Source organism: Morchella importuna, assembly GCF_003444635.1.
Source record: "Morchella importuna strain M04M26 chromosome Unknown Morimp01GS013, whole genome shotgun sequence".
NCBI lineage: Eukaryota > Fungi > Ascomycota > Pezizomycetes > Pezizales > Morchellaceae > Morchella > Morchella importuna.
The window spans coordinates 679,119-696,211 of NW_025763410.1; the positions used below are offsets into that span (position 1 = coordinate 679,119).

The window sequence follows — 17,093 nt, forward strand, 5'->3', positions numbered from 1 at the left end:
GGACTATGAGCTAGCCGATGCGACTACTTTATATAACAGCACTGGCATCTTGCTACCGCAGAAGAAGAAGGGTGTATATCCGGCCTTATTCGAAGTCAACAACATAGTCTCTTGACGACCATTGCAATAAAGACATACATCGACACTTATATTATACATGGTTATCAATATCCTATATACAAACCAGAACCATGTCCGGAACAACCGATTTTAAAGGTCTTGTTACAGCTAGTGGCAAGTGTCCTCTAAATAGTTCCAATCAAATACCTATAAATTTCCTTGGCTAACTGATGCTGTAGTAACGGAATACCCCAGTTTATCTGATGATACATACATGACACAGCTGTCTAAAGTTCAACTAGCAGCTGTTGGGGGGCTCGAGGACATTGGATTCCTGTCACGACTTGCCTCACGCACAACTAGGTTCCAGCATCCAGCTGTCCGTCAATTCATGGAAGAAGACACCGATGAACCGACAGAGTACGTGGTCATACCGTAGCCTCTCAAGATCAGGATCTTACTAACATCTCAAAGAACTGTGGGTGCCGCCTACAGAGACGCTATGGAGGCATTAGAGGCGCGCTTATCCGACGATGAAAAAAAGCGCATCGGGCCTTCCTGTGGCCTCAGAGATGTACTTGGTGTAGTGAATGATGCCCGCGGGCTCTACTATAAATCGAGTAAAAAACGAGACAAAGTCGAAAAAATGGCAAAAGTGTTGAACTGTTACTCCGGAGCTATCGATGCAGCAACCCAGCACCATCCGGAATATACAAGTTTAGTATGGGGTAGCATGAAATTTATCCTCCAGGTAGTGCTTTTTTCATTCATCTAGAGAAGTTATCATGCTTCCAGAGGCTCAGTTTAACTAATAGATATAAAGGTTTCCCTGAACTATTTCGAGATTCTCAGCGGACTCTCAACCATGTTGATAGAAATCGGAGACAACCTTGGCCGTTTCGACTTGTACTTACAGATATACCCTTCAAAACGAATGAAATCAATATGTTCAAAGCTGTACGCTGCTATCGTTGGATTCTTCAAAGACGCCATAATTTTCTTTAAGAAGAGCCGTTTGAGTATGTCATACAGCTTCTAAAGTTGAGCTTGCAATCTCATTTATTTCTGTAGGGAGATACTTTTCGGCATTTTGGTCACCCTTCGAAATCAAATTCAGGGATGCTGTGGAAGAGATCAAGCGACTTCAACGACTTGTGGAAACCGACGCAATCGCAATGGGACTGATGCAGCTGCAGCTAGAAAATACAGGTACATTAAACTATCTGTATCAAAACTTTCCAAGGTCACAGAGCGTTGACACCACGCACAGCGCTGGCAGAGAGATCTCTTGCTTTGAACCGTAGGTTCTCTGTTTTCATTTTTAAATTTATCCATCAAAATTCGTGCTAACCTATCTCAGACCAGGTTCGGATTATCATCGGTATTCCCCCCCCTTTTTCTACGTGTCAGTATATAAATACGCATCTTGCTCACCCAAATACAGATTTTAAGAACAATGAAGCTAGGATTTTATTATTAGATCTCCAGAAAGAATTGTTTCATAGACATGAGATAGACACAACATACCACGAGGACTTAGTAAATTTATATAGGACAACATCGACTTCGGATTGGGATTATTGGTTCACAGAAGAGCGAAAGCACGTTTCCTGGTCACATCGACCAAATTCAACTTTAACATATATGCAAACTGATTTAATAGAACCTCAAGTATACTGCAAATGGGTTGCTCTTGGGCACTCCCTTGCAGGGAGGGTCCCATTTGCGCACCTGGTATGGAGTCCATCAATGACAGCTTATTCCGCCATGGCCTCGATCATCATCCAGATTTTACAACAAAGACCCGACCTTTTACATCGAGAATCACGCGATTACTACCACCAAAAGTTTAGGCGCTCTGCAACCTTTGATGGCCTATGGGCCGTCTTTCAAGAAGTTCTTTCTGCTCTCCCTGGGTTCCTCTGTTATATAACAATCTCATCAATCGGGGATCAAGAGGCAGCCTTTGCAAAGAGGATAATCGATCTTTTTGAGACCAAGCATGGATGCCCCGTCAACCTACAACTAGTTACACCTATTCATTCATCATTCCCAAAGCCAAAAGGCTTTATCGACATTGATGCTATGTACGACGTAAGCCCAGAGATGGATACACCGAATGCTTTACATCATGTTGTTTTGGCGGAGTTGGGTGTCCCTGATACGTTGGCTGAGGATTTTAAAGCCACATTATGGCAGTCATTGTGGAGAACTGTTTGCTATTCTGTCAACGCAATAGCCCTGAACCAGTTACGAAGTGCCATAATAACTACGATTAATGATAAATGGGGAGAGGGTGTAAAATTGGACTGGTTATGGACGAGAAACGCAGAACAGCAGCTTCAGACTTACTTGCGACCTTGTCTGGAAAAATTGGAGTTCTCAATACCACCTGTTGTTAAAACGCACCTTGAAAAGAGATTACAGGACCTGATTCAGGAGCACATTTATCTAAAAGAAGAAGCTTCAAACACCAATACACGAACTTATAATCTACCGACTGATATCGACTCGCGAAAGAACAAACCAAACGATGCACAATGCCGAGTAGCAACCTGGGGCTCAGTGAAAAACACTCTCGAATGCGCACCTACGCACCTATTCAGTTCTTTTCTGCAACGCTACCTACATTTACTCCCTCATGAACAGTTACTCGATGATATATTTTCGCAGGATGAGTGGCATCAAGTTTCTACTCAGGCTGGTAGAAGGTTTAGTGAAGAGATAGTGGTGGCTATCGAGCGGGGGCTGTTAAGAACAGCTCATATAATTCTATACACTGACGACTGTCGATGTGTTGCATAGACCAGTTTTGTAATTCTGCCTCAATTCTCCCTTCATGCTTTCCTGCTTTGTATATACTTTACATATGACATTTTATTTTGGAACATGGGGCTTGTTCTTACTACCTGACCTGCTGTAAGTACTTGTTATTTTCTTGTAGATAGTTAGCTATACGCATCTTTTATTCTTATTTTTTTTAAAGAGCTTATTTTGGTGCTAAATCCTTTTGGAAGACCCGTGCTGCGAGGCTGTGCTGCGATCATCAGATAGATGTGCATAATATATTGGGGCCACTCATTGCATGTAAATTAATCGTACAAGGGCCAAGTTCTAGTACTCTACTATCTAGTACATAGTAGATGTACCCCGGTACAACATAATGACATGGTTTGCCCGTGTAACACGGACAAAGCAAGGAGTTAAGATATCTACGGGCTAGGTACCGTAAGCAAATAAATGCACATTTACGGGTATGCGTGTAACTATACCTAAAAGACCAAATCTGACCACGGCGTCTGCTCCGTCGAAGAGTGCCCCCAAGAAGATTTCCTGTTTTATTTTTCCGATGGCATCTGCGGTAAGGTATAAATACTCGCTAAGGCCATAGATAATACTACCATTAGGCATAACTACAAGGCTATTTCTAAGCGGTCCCCGTTACGTAGACATACATAAATGGTAATGGCGTAAGATGCTAGAACCCCAGGAAACATGTCGTCCTACACACACGAAACCAACATGTACCTTTGTAATAATAATGACTCTCTAGCACCAAGCATATTTTTCGTTTGGATCCCACAATGTGAGGCCCTTCACCTCTGCACTGTGCCATCTTAGGCTTGGGATACTGTCGTTCTCTCTGTCCGCCACATCCACTGCGATTCCTCTCTCCTCCTTTTCCAGCAGCTCTGCTGCTTCAACTAGCTCACGGATCGGGCTCCATGCAACAATCTTGCCAAACTCCCATTCTCTTGCCTCCTTTTCTGCGGCGCTGAGTAGTCCTTTCAAGCGTGCGACCAGTCCCTCCTTATCACCCGACGCGACAACTCTCAGGACGACAAGTTTTTTTTCGGCGAAATCATGAGTCCAGTATAACCAGGTATTGTTGTCAACTAGGGCGCCCTTGACCATGGGGGACTTTCCGAGTACTTTCTCGCAGATATATTCCTCCGTCCCGAAATGCCAACAGGCTTGTGCGAATGTGGGGAGGAAGGTAAACCGGGCGTGGGTGTCGGGTGGGAGGGCAAGAGATTGAAACTGAGACTTGAGAGTATCTTGATCAGTTTTGCAGAGGTGTTTCAGGTCGGCTCGTTGTAAAGGCTTCGTTTTAACCTCGGTGTGAGCCGTATATTTAGTTTCGGATGGGGATATAGATACTGTGAGTTGATTGGATGAGTATGGCATCCAACCCCCATGCACTGCATAAAAGTCCTACTCATTACCACCCAGTCAGTTCAAAATCATAAAGTACTCTTTCTCGAGGGATCCCCTCACCTTGCCAACATCTGAGTAAAGTGCGCTGACTCTACAGTTACCTTCCGTATCCAACCACTTCGCTAGTCTCGCCAACAATACACTTGCCACTCCCTTCCGTCTACACTTAGGATTCGTGTACACGCTCGCAATACCATAGCTTATCTCTTCAGTACAATCTCCATCCTTAGTTTTCACAATCACCGGCTTCTGAAGAGTTTCACAAGCTGCATAAATTGTATCCGGTTCTTCCTCACCCTCGGCTGGTGGTTTGTCTAGCGAACTCAGGACCCAATACTTGATTTGCCCATCACGAGTCATGAGCTGTGAGCCGTTGAGAGTTTCACGGCCAAGATAGTCGGGCAGGTTTAGGAGGCCGCCCCAGGATGCACTGTTTCGGTTCCAGCAGATGAGTTTTTCTCTCACGCTGGCCTGACGGAAGTAGAGGAATTCCGGTGATGGGACTGAGATTGTGTCGGCAGGAGACATTGTGATAACAAAGGAGGAGAGAAAGCTCGGTTCTTTCTTAATAAGAGTGTATTCTGGCTGTCTCTGAGTTAATACAGCACGTAGAAGCCTGATGGATTTATAGAGATTCGTGAGAGATTATAAGGGACAAAGGCCGCCTCGTAAGGTTGAAGGATCAAGACCATCGTTTAGGATTCAGGAGAAGCCCGTTTTTCCTGTTACATCAGAACAAACTTTTGTAAACCCTTTCCGGGGTCTGGAGGCTATGTATTGAAGAACACGAGCGCGTTCCTATCATGTGAGTGAATAAATGTCAATGGTTTAGGCGGGGTAGTACCAATATCGCCTAATAATCTATGTTACGTGCAGGGTACAGAGGCACTTGGTTATGCTAAAACAGGGGTTTTGTAGGGCAGATAAGAGCACCTACCCTGTTTGAAAACTCAGCCCCGAAGCCACATTCTCCCCCGGAGATAGACGAAGAGCTTGATTTGGGAGGTTGTACGTGTGTAGTAACAAAGTTCTTCTATGGACCGGAATACCGGCATTGAATTTCGTGAAGAGTCCTTGAGATATTTGACAATAGCCTTGTTTTATGGCAACTAGGTAGATGAATGTCAGTGGGACGAATATCTTTGGATTCTTGACCCAAATACATAGATATAGATACCATATATGCATATCCTACTGATATCAATATCACAAGCTTGTCCATTGATATTTTTGAACCGGAAAAAGGGGTGAATCTATCTGTTTTGGGGATATCTGCGATCAATACTTTGAGCATGAGGATATACGCCCAGAACCTTTAATCACTCACATTGGGAACTTTCCCCACCGGTTGGCCTTCCAGAGGTTCTGGTTTTTCGGTTGTAGATACATGACCGATAAGTGCATATGTATACATGTAGGTTGTACTCATATGCCTGCAAGAGAGTGTGTGAAGAGGGTTGTGGACAGTAAGTATTTGTGTCTAGAGTGTGCAGTAAGACATATGTATACATGTATTCGCATATCGATGTTTTCTGAGGTTAGGTTTGATCCTCTAATTCAAGCTAGGTTGTACAATTGTGTAACCAATTTCATAACTGCACTTACGTACTTAGGCCTACTACATGTAGGTTTAGTAATGTAAGGCGTTTCTTCATACTCCCGAGGCGTCTTCCATACAAAACAATGCGGACCTCTGCAGTTGGTTCTTCCATTTGATATTATCATCCAATCTACTTTAATATGTTCGGTTCACGCACAATCAAGGCAATCAATCCCGCTCTCAACTCGTGAGTCGAAGTAAACCAATTCTCCGCTCCCCACCACTTCCGGGCATTTACAAATATTCTCAATTAAATACATCGGCTGGTACCATAAACGGTACTGTTAAAGTGCATAAACCCGGTCTTCTGCCCAAACGAAAAGCGTATAAAAGGGTGGCTTTAGAGTAGATAGCACTTTAATTTTCTAGTGCCACTGATATGGGGCTTGATGGTATTTACCAGTCAATATCCCAAGGAGATGAGGGCGAGATACTACCTTTTGCGAGCATTCTTTATCGTTTCTACTTTAGCTATATATAGGGTCGACCGATCAATACGTCCTTGCATCTTTGCGTTCGAGGTAGTCATAATATATCACTCGGATTTCGAGTAGTATGGCAAGTCTTTTCAATCTAGTTCTCTACAAGGCCAGAAGTATAATTCTACTCTTAGATAGGGCGATATACAGTGGCTAAGTAATATCCGCCTAGAAGAACAAGCGAACAGAAAACAATGGAGGACCTCCCGTAAGGGATAGAAGGCATTCCATTTCTATTTGAGGTTCTGTAATGTAAAAAATACCAGTATCGGCGCCCCAACGCTAGGCTCAGTACACCCAGTGGATACACAGAGCTTCTGTAGGATTTTTTTTTTTTTTTTTTTTTTGGGGGGGGGGGGGGCGAACAAATTTAGGTGTGTGCTAGGTGATGCCCGCCGGTGCTGGAGATTTATGCTGATACAATATAGAAATATTTTGCAATACGTATTAGAAGTAGAGCTGAGCTTGTTTCAGCACCCCCGATATAAAATCTGTAGTATTCGATCTGTACTTTATTCACAGTACTAGAGGAGACTTACAAGTTCATAATATTGAGAATCACTGCCAGTAAGAGGTCTTGAAGCGAGACGTGAGCGGGGATAATTTTATCATGTGAAATAAACAGGGGGTAATATTATCTCATGTCCGTACAAAAGTACCACATATATCATTTCTCATCCAAAGTCCACAACCGAGTACATACTAAACACCTATAAACACCATCTCGAACAGGTCCCAACGACGCCATATGTAGAATAAACCCAACAGAAAATCGCCAACGTAGTAAATAAAAGAGGATATGAAGATCACCAAAGAAATTATAATGACAAGAAAACACATAAAACGTCCTCACACACCTCTCCAAAAAGACTCAATAACTAGTGTTGAGCACGAGCCTGTTCAAGCCGAGCCTGACATGCGAGCTGGCTCGGGATGTTCGAGCTCGGGAGTATAACTCGAGCTTAGCCTCGCGCCCATGTAACACTAACCCTAACTATTTCGCCCTATCCTTTAACGCCTGCTGTAGTATAGTTTCTATCTCTTTATAGCCATCCCTAACAGCAATTTGTAGCGCCGACAATCCTTCATTATTAGGTCGCTCAATATCTGCCCCGTATTGACATAGATACTCCACAATCTTCGCGCTGGCCTCTTTTCCAAAGATGATCGCATTTTGCAATGCTGAATTGCCCTCCTTATCCGCCGTATGAACATCTGCACCGTTCTTTAGAAGAAATTCAACCATATCCTCCTTCACGGCGAACGCTGCTAGACTTAGAGCTGTATCACCGAGGTTGTCAATCTTCTTCATATCTGCCCCGTGTTTCAGAAGGGCTTCTGCCTGTACTACGTGTCCTGATTGTGCGGCTACAAGCAATGGTGTACGCCCAGGGCCATTTGATGTCTCAAGATTTACTCCGTGCTGAAGAAGGATCTCAATAATCTTTGTGCAGTCGCCTTTGTCTGAGAGGGCCGAGTGGTGTATTGGTGTATTGCCATAATTATCAGGCCTGTGAATGTCTGCGCCATTATTGATAAGAAACTCAACCATCTCAGTCTGGGCGGCGGCAACCGCGAGTGTCATAGCCGTATCACCGAGGTTGTCCGTCTTCTTTATATCTGCCCCGTGCTTTAGAAGGGCTTCTGCCTGAGGAATGTGCCCGTTCTGTGCAGCGACGAGGAATGGTGTACCTCCAGGGACGTTTGCCCTTTCGATATCTGCACCGTTTGCGAGAAGTAGTTCAATAATCTCCACACGGTCATCTTTGTCTGAAATTGATGCGTGGTGCAGGACCGAACCCCCGTAGTCATCAACTTTATGAATGTCGGCACCCCTCTTCAGAAGGTACTCGACCACGTCCTTGTCGGCATATTGGGATGCAAGAGTCAGAGCTGTATCTCCAAGGTTGTCGGCCCTCTCGATCTCTGCCCCATTATCAAGAAGTATTTCTATAACCTTTTGGCTGGATTCCTTTCCTAGCCTCACTGCATTTTGTAGTGCCGTATTCCCATAGTTGTCGGCCTTGTGAATGTCTGCGCCTAGCTTCAAAAGAAAACCGACCATCTCGGGGTGGGAAAAGTAAGCCGCAAGAGTCAGAGGCGTATCTCCGAGATTGTCCCCCTTTTCCAGATCTGAACCGCCCTTCAGAAGGGCTTCCACCTGTTTCAAATCGCCTTGTAATGCAGCTATGTGTAACGCTGTACGTCCATCACCATTTATATTTTCGATATTTAACCCGTTCTCCTTGAGTATCTTAATGATGGCCGACCTGCCGTGATTAGCTGCCGTATCTAGGAGGGTTTGCGCATCCTCCCCATTGACATTCGGTTTGACACCTGCATGGGAAAACAGATGTCGGACCACATCGTTATACCCCCGTTCTATCGCTCTCACCAATGTTTTCTGACGGTTGAAGTTGCACCTGAGAAGCGATTTGATTGTCCCAATGTGACCATTAGAAACAGCGGCCTCAAGAGCTGTCTTCCCCGTGGAGGATTCTAGACTTTCGTCTATGTCGGCACCGGATTTTATGAGCGCCATAACGATGGCCTCGTGGCCACCGCTTGCTGCTGCCTCTAATGCTGTTACACCCGGGTCGCTGGTTGTTTCGTTTGTAACCTCAACAATATCCAAAAGGTACTCCACAATTGCAATGTGGCCTTCCTCTGCTGCTGCCTGCAATGCTGTACGTCCATGATGCGGTCCTGGCGCGCTACTGACGAATGCAATATCATCAAGAGAATAGTTTTTTCCATCACCCGCATCCTTCGTTGCGTCCGCTTTCTGTGTCACTGTTTCAAAAAAAATCTTTAGCCACGCCCTTGAGATTGTCCCCAAAATCGCCCACCATGTTTAGTTTTTCTTACCTTTTGTTATGGGCATTGATACTACCCCCCCAGCGCCCTGCGGTTTGATATCCTTCAAGTCATTGCAGAGAAACTTGACAACCTTCAGGTGCCCAGCTCCTGCAGCGGCTTGTAATGCCCTGCGACCATAGTAAGGTGCCGGCTCTTCATCTTTTTTTGCACCCTTGTCGATAAGTAGAGAAACAATGTTCAAATGCCCAGCTCCTGCTGCTGCCTGTAGCGCTGTTCTGCCGTAATGTGATGCGGGTTTTTCATTGATTATATCGGCACCGGCATCCAAGAGAGCTTTTAAAATCTGTAAATTACCAACTTCCGCTGCCATCTGAACAGGGGACCGATATTTCCTGATCAATAATAGATCAATAGGGAAAAGGGGATCTTTGGATTCCTCAATAGAAATACCATGATCAGCGGTGACCGCTGCGGCGGACTTCAGACATAGTGGTGTTGTGAAGTATCTCTGAAGTTCGACATTGAATAGAACACCGCCAATGTCCCGTAGAACATCGATCAACACCCTTGATATTAAAGGACATTGTTCTTGATCGCTCTGAAGCCACGCATCGACTGCGTTCTCCCACAGAAATCTTGCTGTGAATCTAAAATCCGAAAACGCTTCGTTGTCCCATAACATCTGGACCTTTGCCTTGAAATCTTGATTATTGTGCATTTTCTCGCCACCAAAACACTGGATCGTATCACAGAGAAGGCCAGTCATCGCCCCGTGACCAAACTCGAAATTAGCCCTTGTGCAGGTTAGACATAAGGTTACAAGCCCTAGGGCTCGCTTCTCCTCTGATTTCTCTGCTCGAAGTAACTTGCAGTATGAATAAGTCGCTTCCCACATTTCCTGGACCTGATCCCGCCTGTCGAAACGCGTGATATTTTTCGCCAACTTCCGAGCTTGTTCCAAGAGTGGCTTCGTAATGACATCGGTGAGGTTCATCGGTGCATTTTCTGACTTTGAGTTTTTATACAACCACGAATCGTTCTCAAGACCATCTCTCCATTTTCCAGACCTTGCCAACTCTTGCGAATTATTCATGACTTCAAGGCAGGTCTCGTACGGGTAAGGGAGCTTTCCTGCAGACCCAAAGGCTGAAATAATGGAGAAATACGCATCTTCAGTGCTTCCTAGTCCATGTCCATTATATATATCCGCGAGGTGTTCAAGGTTCGAATTGTGAAGACGAAAGGCTTTGGTGTTGGGACCGTCTAGTGTACCGGCAGCCCTGGTGACCGCATCTTTATTATGGGGCGTGGTGACTCCCCCAATGTCTTGTACCATCCCAGCAAGCTCGAAAATGAACAAACTATAGAGCTCCTGCGCACATAAAGTGCTCGAATCTCCTTCGGCGTCGACATAAAGATACCCACTTGAGCTGACTTGATCCCTGGAGGGAGCTCTTGTGTATCCGTAATATCTGGTATCATCATCATACACCCTCTCCAATCTGGGGTTTCTTGCACGAGGTACCCAAACATTGTAGTGTGTGCTTGTTAATTCGGTAGCACACGCTAAGATTCTAACCCGCTTGAAACGGGGCAACCTATCCCTTGCGCGTTGTCTATCAGCCCTAACGATCGAAGATGTCCAGAGGCACAAAACGGCTTCCAATTCACTTTTTTCAATAGTCCAGGCGCCAAAGCTCTGGTTTTCGTTGAGCTTTCTGCTGAAAATGAGGTTTATCTGTTCGGCGTTCGTGGCTGAATCTTTAAACGAAGCCTCGACTGGGATGGTCCAGGAGATTTCCCTTTCAGTTTTCAGGTCCTCACGGATGGTCATGTTGTCAAAAATCTCGTTCATCGTTTCTTCAATGAGATTATGCAGCACCTCTGCCTTTTTCCTACCACCAAACATCCAATCATGCGAAAGTCTCGCTAGACGAGCTCGAGTCCTCATCACCGCAGCATTGACATCGTTTTGAAGTGGAAACCCTTGTTCGGATGTATCAATCTCCTCCTCTTCATCGGACGAAGGAGCTACCGATAGCACGTCTGAATGCTTATCTTCAGAAATCCGAGGCGGGCTGGGTTGAGACCAAATCCTCTCTATTAATGTAGAGGTCGATCTGGTAATTTCCTTTGCATTTGCCGAGGACACCTCGAACGAAGTCGGCGACACCGGAACTTTACAAGATGTTTCACGACCAGTGTTGATCTCCCAAGATTGACAACCTTTCAAATCCTTCGCCAACCAATCCAACTCATACCCTTCTATCTCATCAGGATCTTCAATATCATTGCGGCCTTCCCGTTGTATACGAGCACAAGATCGCAGAATAGTCATTATCAGCACTGCCCCCAGTTGTGCAATGGTGACTGATGGATGCATTGCGCGCAATCCGACAAACTGAGCAACGAAGCCGAAGAAGGCAGTGCTGATGGCAGCCGTAACAAGAACCGGTTTGCCTTTTCCGGCCTTTTCCGAAGTTAGAACACGGTTTTCAGGAAAGTTCACTCCAGATCGTCGTGCGAATGATCCAAATCGCTGATCACCAACAGTTTGCCCTCCTTGTTGTAGCCATACAACGGATTTGGAATCTCCCCTTTCCGTCGGCTCCCAGGTCTCCTCTTTTGTGCTGGTCTCCACGGCCTGTGCACATAGAAACATACCAATCGCGAGACTAAGCGTTCCTGTGAGGAGGATAGGAAAGCCGTAGGCTGGAACGTCGATGCCGCTTTTGGAAAGTTTCAAGTGGTATTGAGATATTGCAGCATATACAAGAACTCCAGTTTGCATAAAGAATCCGATGCATGCAAAGGTAATGAGCACCTTAGGGTCGAGGGGCCTGATACTGACGTTCAAAGAGAGGTTTGGAGGATTCTGTCGGGTAAGGAAATCATCTATGTCGTTATTCGCTTCCATATCTACACTCTCTTGTATATCTGGTGATGGACCTGCGTCCCCCTTTCTTCGGTAGATATCCAACCTAATCGCTTCATGAAATAGGTAAACTCCCTCGGAGTTCTTGACAGTAGGCGGTTTTTCATCCTCCGACTTTTCAACATCCCCGGATCCTACATAAACCAACTGCAGAAGGACTGGAGATCCAAGCACCCGAGAAACACCCTCGCCTCCCCAAAGCTCGCAAACATCGGATGATGTTGAAGACATCAACTCGGCTTCGACGGTCCCACGACTTTCCTTTGCCCTGCCAATTAGGGACCAAAGTAATGGCCTACCCGCAACCCGAATCGCGGCAACCATTGCTGAAATGATACCTAAAGGTGCAAACGCGAACAATAGACTATCAATCCAGCTCAGCGACTCGTTCAAATATTGCGTTGTCACTTGTTCACCCAGAAGAGTGAGTAGTGGTGCTAAGTCAGAAGCAAGATTGTTCACGAAGTTATCCCATCCCTCGGGGGGAGCACAATTATCACCAGAGCATGCAGCGTTAACAGATCTGATCAAAAATGGCATTAACAGTACCATGTGGAATGTGTGGAACGCTGTGACCCGGAAGCGCCTCGCACTACCAGAGTCCGACCGAACTGTGGTGCTATCGCGTGGCGAAGCATATTTTGGATGGCCGGTGTCGTCTTCGCGAACCATTTTTGATAACGAAGTCTTAGAAAACTTATATTTCTTGGTGGATGCTGGGATGAGCTCCCACTAAAAGAAAGTTAGTACCATAGATGGGATTTCCTTGATAACTACTGTACAGTAGCAGCTACATGTACATACCTCTGACATGATGATGGTCAAAACTTTCTCCCCCGATTAAACCTATTCTAACAGCTGCTAAAAAAACTTTAGTTCACACCTCGCGCTCAAAACGGGGTTCGGAACGTTACATATATCTATATAACTGGTACCGTAGGCGTGGGTAAGATAAGAAAGAATAGGGGCAACCTCCCGTGAGTGAGAAAATAAAGTTGATAAGATCCCTGGGGGTTCCTTAAAACGTCAGGATTGACTTTGTCAGGATTCTACAGTCTTGAAACAGCTGTGAAAAATTTATGGGGCACTGCACCAGAAGAGGGTGCGTTATTAACTACATATGTATGTGTATGTTCGGTTGGAGGTCCGTCCATCTGAGCCCCTGTCGACGACGGCTTTCATATTGGTGCGGGGAGCTAAATTCGCAATATGGGCTTAATACCTATGTACGCGATCTACAAGGAAGAAAAAAAAACTACATAAGCCGAAAAACCCGTGAGGTTCAACACTGCGTAAGTACTTTAGAGTTTGCGCCAGTCTCAGTCTACTATGCCACCAGTTGTGCACGAACCAAGCGCCAAGGAGCGCTAACACAAGCAAGCAAGAAGGAAAATGAGATGAAACCACTACCTATCGCCGCGCGGTACCAGCTGCTGCCTAGTTCGTGGAAATCTGAATTGGGCACTTCTGTGCTACAAGGGAAACAAGTTACATAATATTGAGTCCCAGCTTGGCCAATTGTATGCCTTACAATCTACATCTGTACCACCCAAACACATGTTGGCTTAAACAGGTTAAGAATTCCGTTTATGTAAATATCATGCAGTGTCATCGGTCGGCATGCATGACACGAACTGTGCTCCTGGAGTAACGGTATTTATAGATCGAGATAAAACCCTTGTCGGTCGGCAACTTTGCTTGTGCGGGTAAAAGCTAGACCGACCAATTGAAGTTTAAGCGGGATCAGCGTTCTCAGTGAAAAGATGTACCGGGTGTTGAGGATAAGTGATCAGAACGTGATAAGTGAATGTTACAGTGAATAGGTGTATTTGTCATCAGATTCTGATCACTTTTCGCTACACACTAGTACATATGTAGGCATGTAGGGACATACTGTACTCTAGAGTACCATGTTTAATTATAAAGACGAAGAGTGTACATGTAGGTACTCTACAGACCGCTTTATGATCATGGGGAGCTATCCCTTAAGCTGTCGATGCTGACCCCCAGGCCTATAACAGAGGAATTAGATTTGTATGAGAGATCTATTATTTGATAAGAGAGATAACGGGATCTGTCCTCCGTCCGCGAACCTCTTTAGGCTTCAAGGCACAGATCTTTCTTCTCCGGAGGGTATCCACTACCTGTTACAGCTACGGTTTTGGGTATCACCACGCCGTCTCTTGGTTAACTAATGTGAGAGCCGGGGACGAACGAAGGGATAGATCGGCACTCAACCACCGGTGTAGATGGGGCGGTGCAAGCCCAGGTACCCGAGTCTAGTAGGCATCGAAAGATATACATGTACCAGTACATGTATGTATAGAGTATACTCTACCTACTAAACACCTTGGCACCAGTGACACCATAACCTGGGTATTTACAACAAGGATGAGTAGGTGCGACATGTACGCAGGTGTACTGTACTGACTTCCACGAAGAATCACTCGAGTCTTGGCGCTCAAGGGAAGTTAACCTATTCATAAATTCATCACACAAAACCCTGTCCGCTGCTAACTACTAGAAAATATAGAAAGAGAAAAAGAAACCTGCTCAAAAATCCCAGCGCACGTATCATTCAATCTACCCCTTGTTCACCTTCTTAGCTATATCCATAGCTTGATGCATCCTTCGAATACGGCTGTTGATTTCCGCCCTGCGATTCCTCAGCGCCAAATCATCGCCAGCAATATCCGCAACCTCACTGTCCAGGAGACCGCCAACATGCTCGACGGAAAACCTTTTGACAGGCCCAGAAGAGCCGAGAAGATGCCGCTCGATAACTTGGACCACAACATTGTCAGTGAATCTTTCAACTGCAATCTTGTAGAACGTCTTGAGAATATCATGAATATCATAAACAGCCTGATCCTCAAGGCTGAGATGAGCGTAGCCTGCAATCGTGCTGGCATATCCGTTTATGAGGTTGCTGGGTGCTCCAGCGTGAGTTGACATGCGCGCGATGATCCGATCAAGGCGTGCAGTGTTGAGAGTCGTCTCAAAGATTTTGTTGAATGTCAGAAGAGTGCCCTCGCGTTCATCCCGGAGGATCCTCGCCAATTCCTCTTCGGCAGCTTCCATACCAGCCATGATTAAAGGTTGCATGTGTGAGACGATATTTTGCCGAATACGATCATCGACAACCGTCTCTCTGAATAATGAATCATTGAACTGTGTAACAATACGTTCCATGTTCATGAGATGGTTATTCGCAATCTGGACCCATCCGGCTGACTGTTGCCTAAACAAACTCTCGACCACAGCTGGATTGACGGTACCAGGAAGCTCGGCGCCACGTGACTCTTTATACCACGCTCTAATCCATTCATAAACCCCACCAGAAGTCCTGGGTTTATAGTTCGGGTCGAGAACATTGTTTGCGTTCATGAACTGGTAGGTGTGGCCTTCATTGGCGATGCGTTCTACAAACGTGGTGTTTGCTGCATGGGCATGCATTCGTAGCTTTAGAGGATGTGTTGAAGATAGACCGCTCGGGTAGGTCCCAGCAAGCGCTTTATTCACTGCGAGCTGGTACTCATTGACCACTTTCGTGAGATAAACTCTCTGTTCCGATGCGGATTGCCTAGGTGTTCCCATATCCTCAAGCTCCTGAATACTCTCCGCATGTCTCGCTTCGATATCCCTCACAAGTGCTGGAAATTCGTTTCTGATGTGCTCGTACAAGAGTTTTCCCAGGAATGCCTTCAGCGGCTTGATACCCACTCGGTCTTTGGGAAGTGTACTCCAGGGATAGGTTGTGAAGAAATTCTCTTCATTCACGTGCCGTTCTTCTATGGTGACTTTGTTCTTGATGTCCTTCGCCGACCGGTTTTTGACTCCGAACCAGCCATGCTTAAGGTGTTCGACAGAGTTTTCAAGAATACGGATTACCTATATAATTGCAACGGTGTTAATCGACCTGCAGGATAAACGTGGAGAGAAATTGTGAATACTCACACCAAGCTCTTCTCCAGGCTGGAGGGCGTCACATTTGGTCACGACACCAACGGTTCGGCTACCATTCGGATCAGCTGCCTTTGCCATCCGAAATACCTCCTGGTTCGCAAGGTTGTTTCTTCCATCCATAATAGCCCTACCTGATTGTCAGTGATTACTGCATGATTGAGCTCGACATGAATCACTGGAAACTGTACATAATTATAGTACGTCTATCCGTGATGTAACTAAGGATCAAGTTTCTTATAATAATTGCATCTTCTTTCGTTTGATATTTTGTCGGATCTTGCAATTATTCAAGTCAACCAAAGATTTACCAATATCCGAGAACTGTTGACTGCATACGTACTGTGAAAGAGACCCGGGACATCTACCACACTTAGATGCGGATGTTCGGGCCCGGATAGTTCAACCTTCAATACATGTTCTGAAAACCTATGATCAAGATCCTCGACATCCTCTGCTCCAGGCTTGGGAAGTCCCATTCGCTCCGCAGCCTTCCCGGTAGGTTAGTCTTGCTTGTGTTAAAGCATAAAAAGTAGCTATCGAGATTAATTTGGGATAAACTTACACTGCCCAGCAACCCCGCAAACTCGTCGGCGCCGAATTCAGAATTTGCTGAAGTATGTTTAAATCCTGACAGATAGGCTCTCAAATGCTCGTTTGTCTGAGCTTCTGGGCCAGGAATGATAGTGACCTTCACAGTGGCCTCCTCCGCAGGCGTACGGCGAAGCACAATCTGTGTCGCAAAACGAGTACATAGGTCCGATGCAATAGGAAACGCAAGACCTGTGAGGCCTTCAAGAAGGGAGGACTTTCCACTTGATTGGTCGCCGACAACGACAAGCTGATTGGAACACTTTAGTATGAATTAAAATGATATATAGGTGAAAACAGAACTGACCTGCGGGAGAGGGATATCATCGCTGATTCCGAGCTCGCGGAGATGGTCAATTACCCCAAGGAGCTTTACACGGTCCGCGTTGTCGAAGTTACTGACGGTTTCCTTCCAGCCTTTGGCCAT

The 17,093-nt window shown here is 45.6% G+C and overlaps 4 protein-coding genes across 4 annotated transcripts; 1 reads left to right on the forward strand and 3 right to left on the reverse strand.

Moving 5' to 3' along the window:
• Positions 1-191: 191 nt before the first annotated feature.
• On the forward strand, positions 192-2,865 carry LAJ45_05093 (uncharacterized protein; the record flags this gene model as incomplete). Its single annotated transcript, XM_046114666.1, has 8 exons — positions 192-234; positions 300-480; positions 535-811; positions 884-1,079; positions 1,132-1,269; positions 1,331-1,360; positions 1,421-1,441; positions 1,505-2,865. The coding sequence occupies 8 exons, from the start codon at positions 192-194 to the stop codon at positions 2,863-2,865; spliced, it is 2,247 nt and encodes a 748-aa protein (XP_045972215.1).
• A 407-nt stretch (positions 2,866-3,272) lies between these two features.
• LAJ45_05094 (uncharacterized protein) lies at positions 3,273-4,806 on the reverse strand (the record flags this gene model as incomplete). The annotated part of the gene is made up of 4 exons (XM_046114667.1): positions 3,273-3,279; positions 3,333-3,393; positions 3,693-4,275; positions 4,339-4,806. 4 exons carry the CDS (start codon positions 4,804-4,806, stop codon positions 3,273-3,275), a joined length of 1,119 nt encoding a protein of 372 aa, XP_045972216.1.
• Positions 4,807-7,351: 2,545 nt separating this feature from the next.
• On the reverse strand, positions 7,352-12,925 carry LAJ45_05095 (uncharacterized protein; the record flags this gene model as incomplete). The annotated part of the gene is made up of 3 exons (XM_046114668.1): positions 7,352-9,150; positions 9,226-12,844; positions 12,917-12,925. The coding sequence occupies 3 exons, from the start codon at positions 12,923-12,925 to the stop codon at positions 7,352-7,354; spliced, it is 5,427 nt and encodes a 1,808-aa protein (XP_045972217.1).
• A 1,770-nt stretch (positions 12,926-14,695) lies between these two features.
• LAJ45_05096 (uncharacterized protein) lies at positions 14,696-17,093 on the reverse strand (the record flags this gene model as incomplete). Its single annotated transcript, XM_046114669.1, has 6 exons — positions 14,696-16,003; positions 16,070-16,205; positions 16,267-16,354; positions 16,419-16,566; positions 16,641-16,916; positions 16,974-17,093. 6 exons carry the CDS (start codon positions 17,091-17,093, stop codon positions 14,696-14,698), a joined length of 2,076 nt encoding a protein of 691 aa, XP_045972218.1.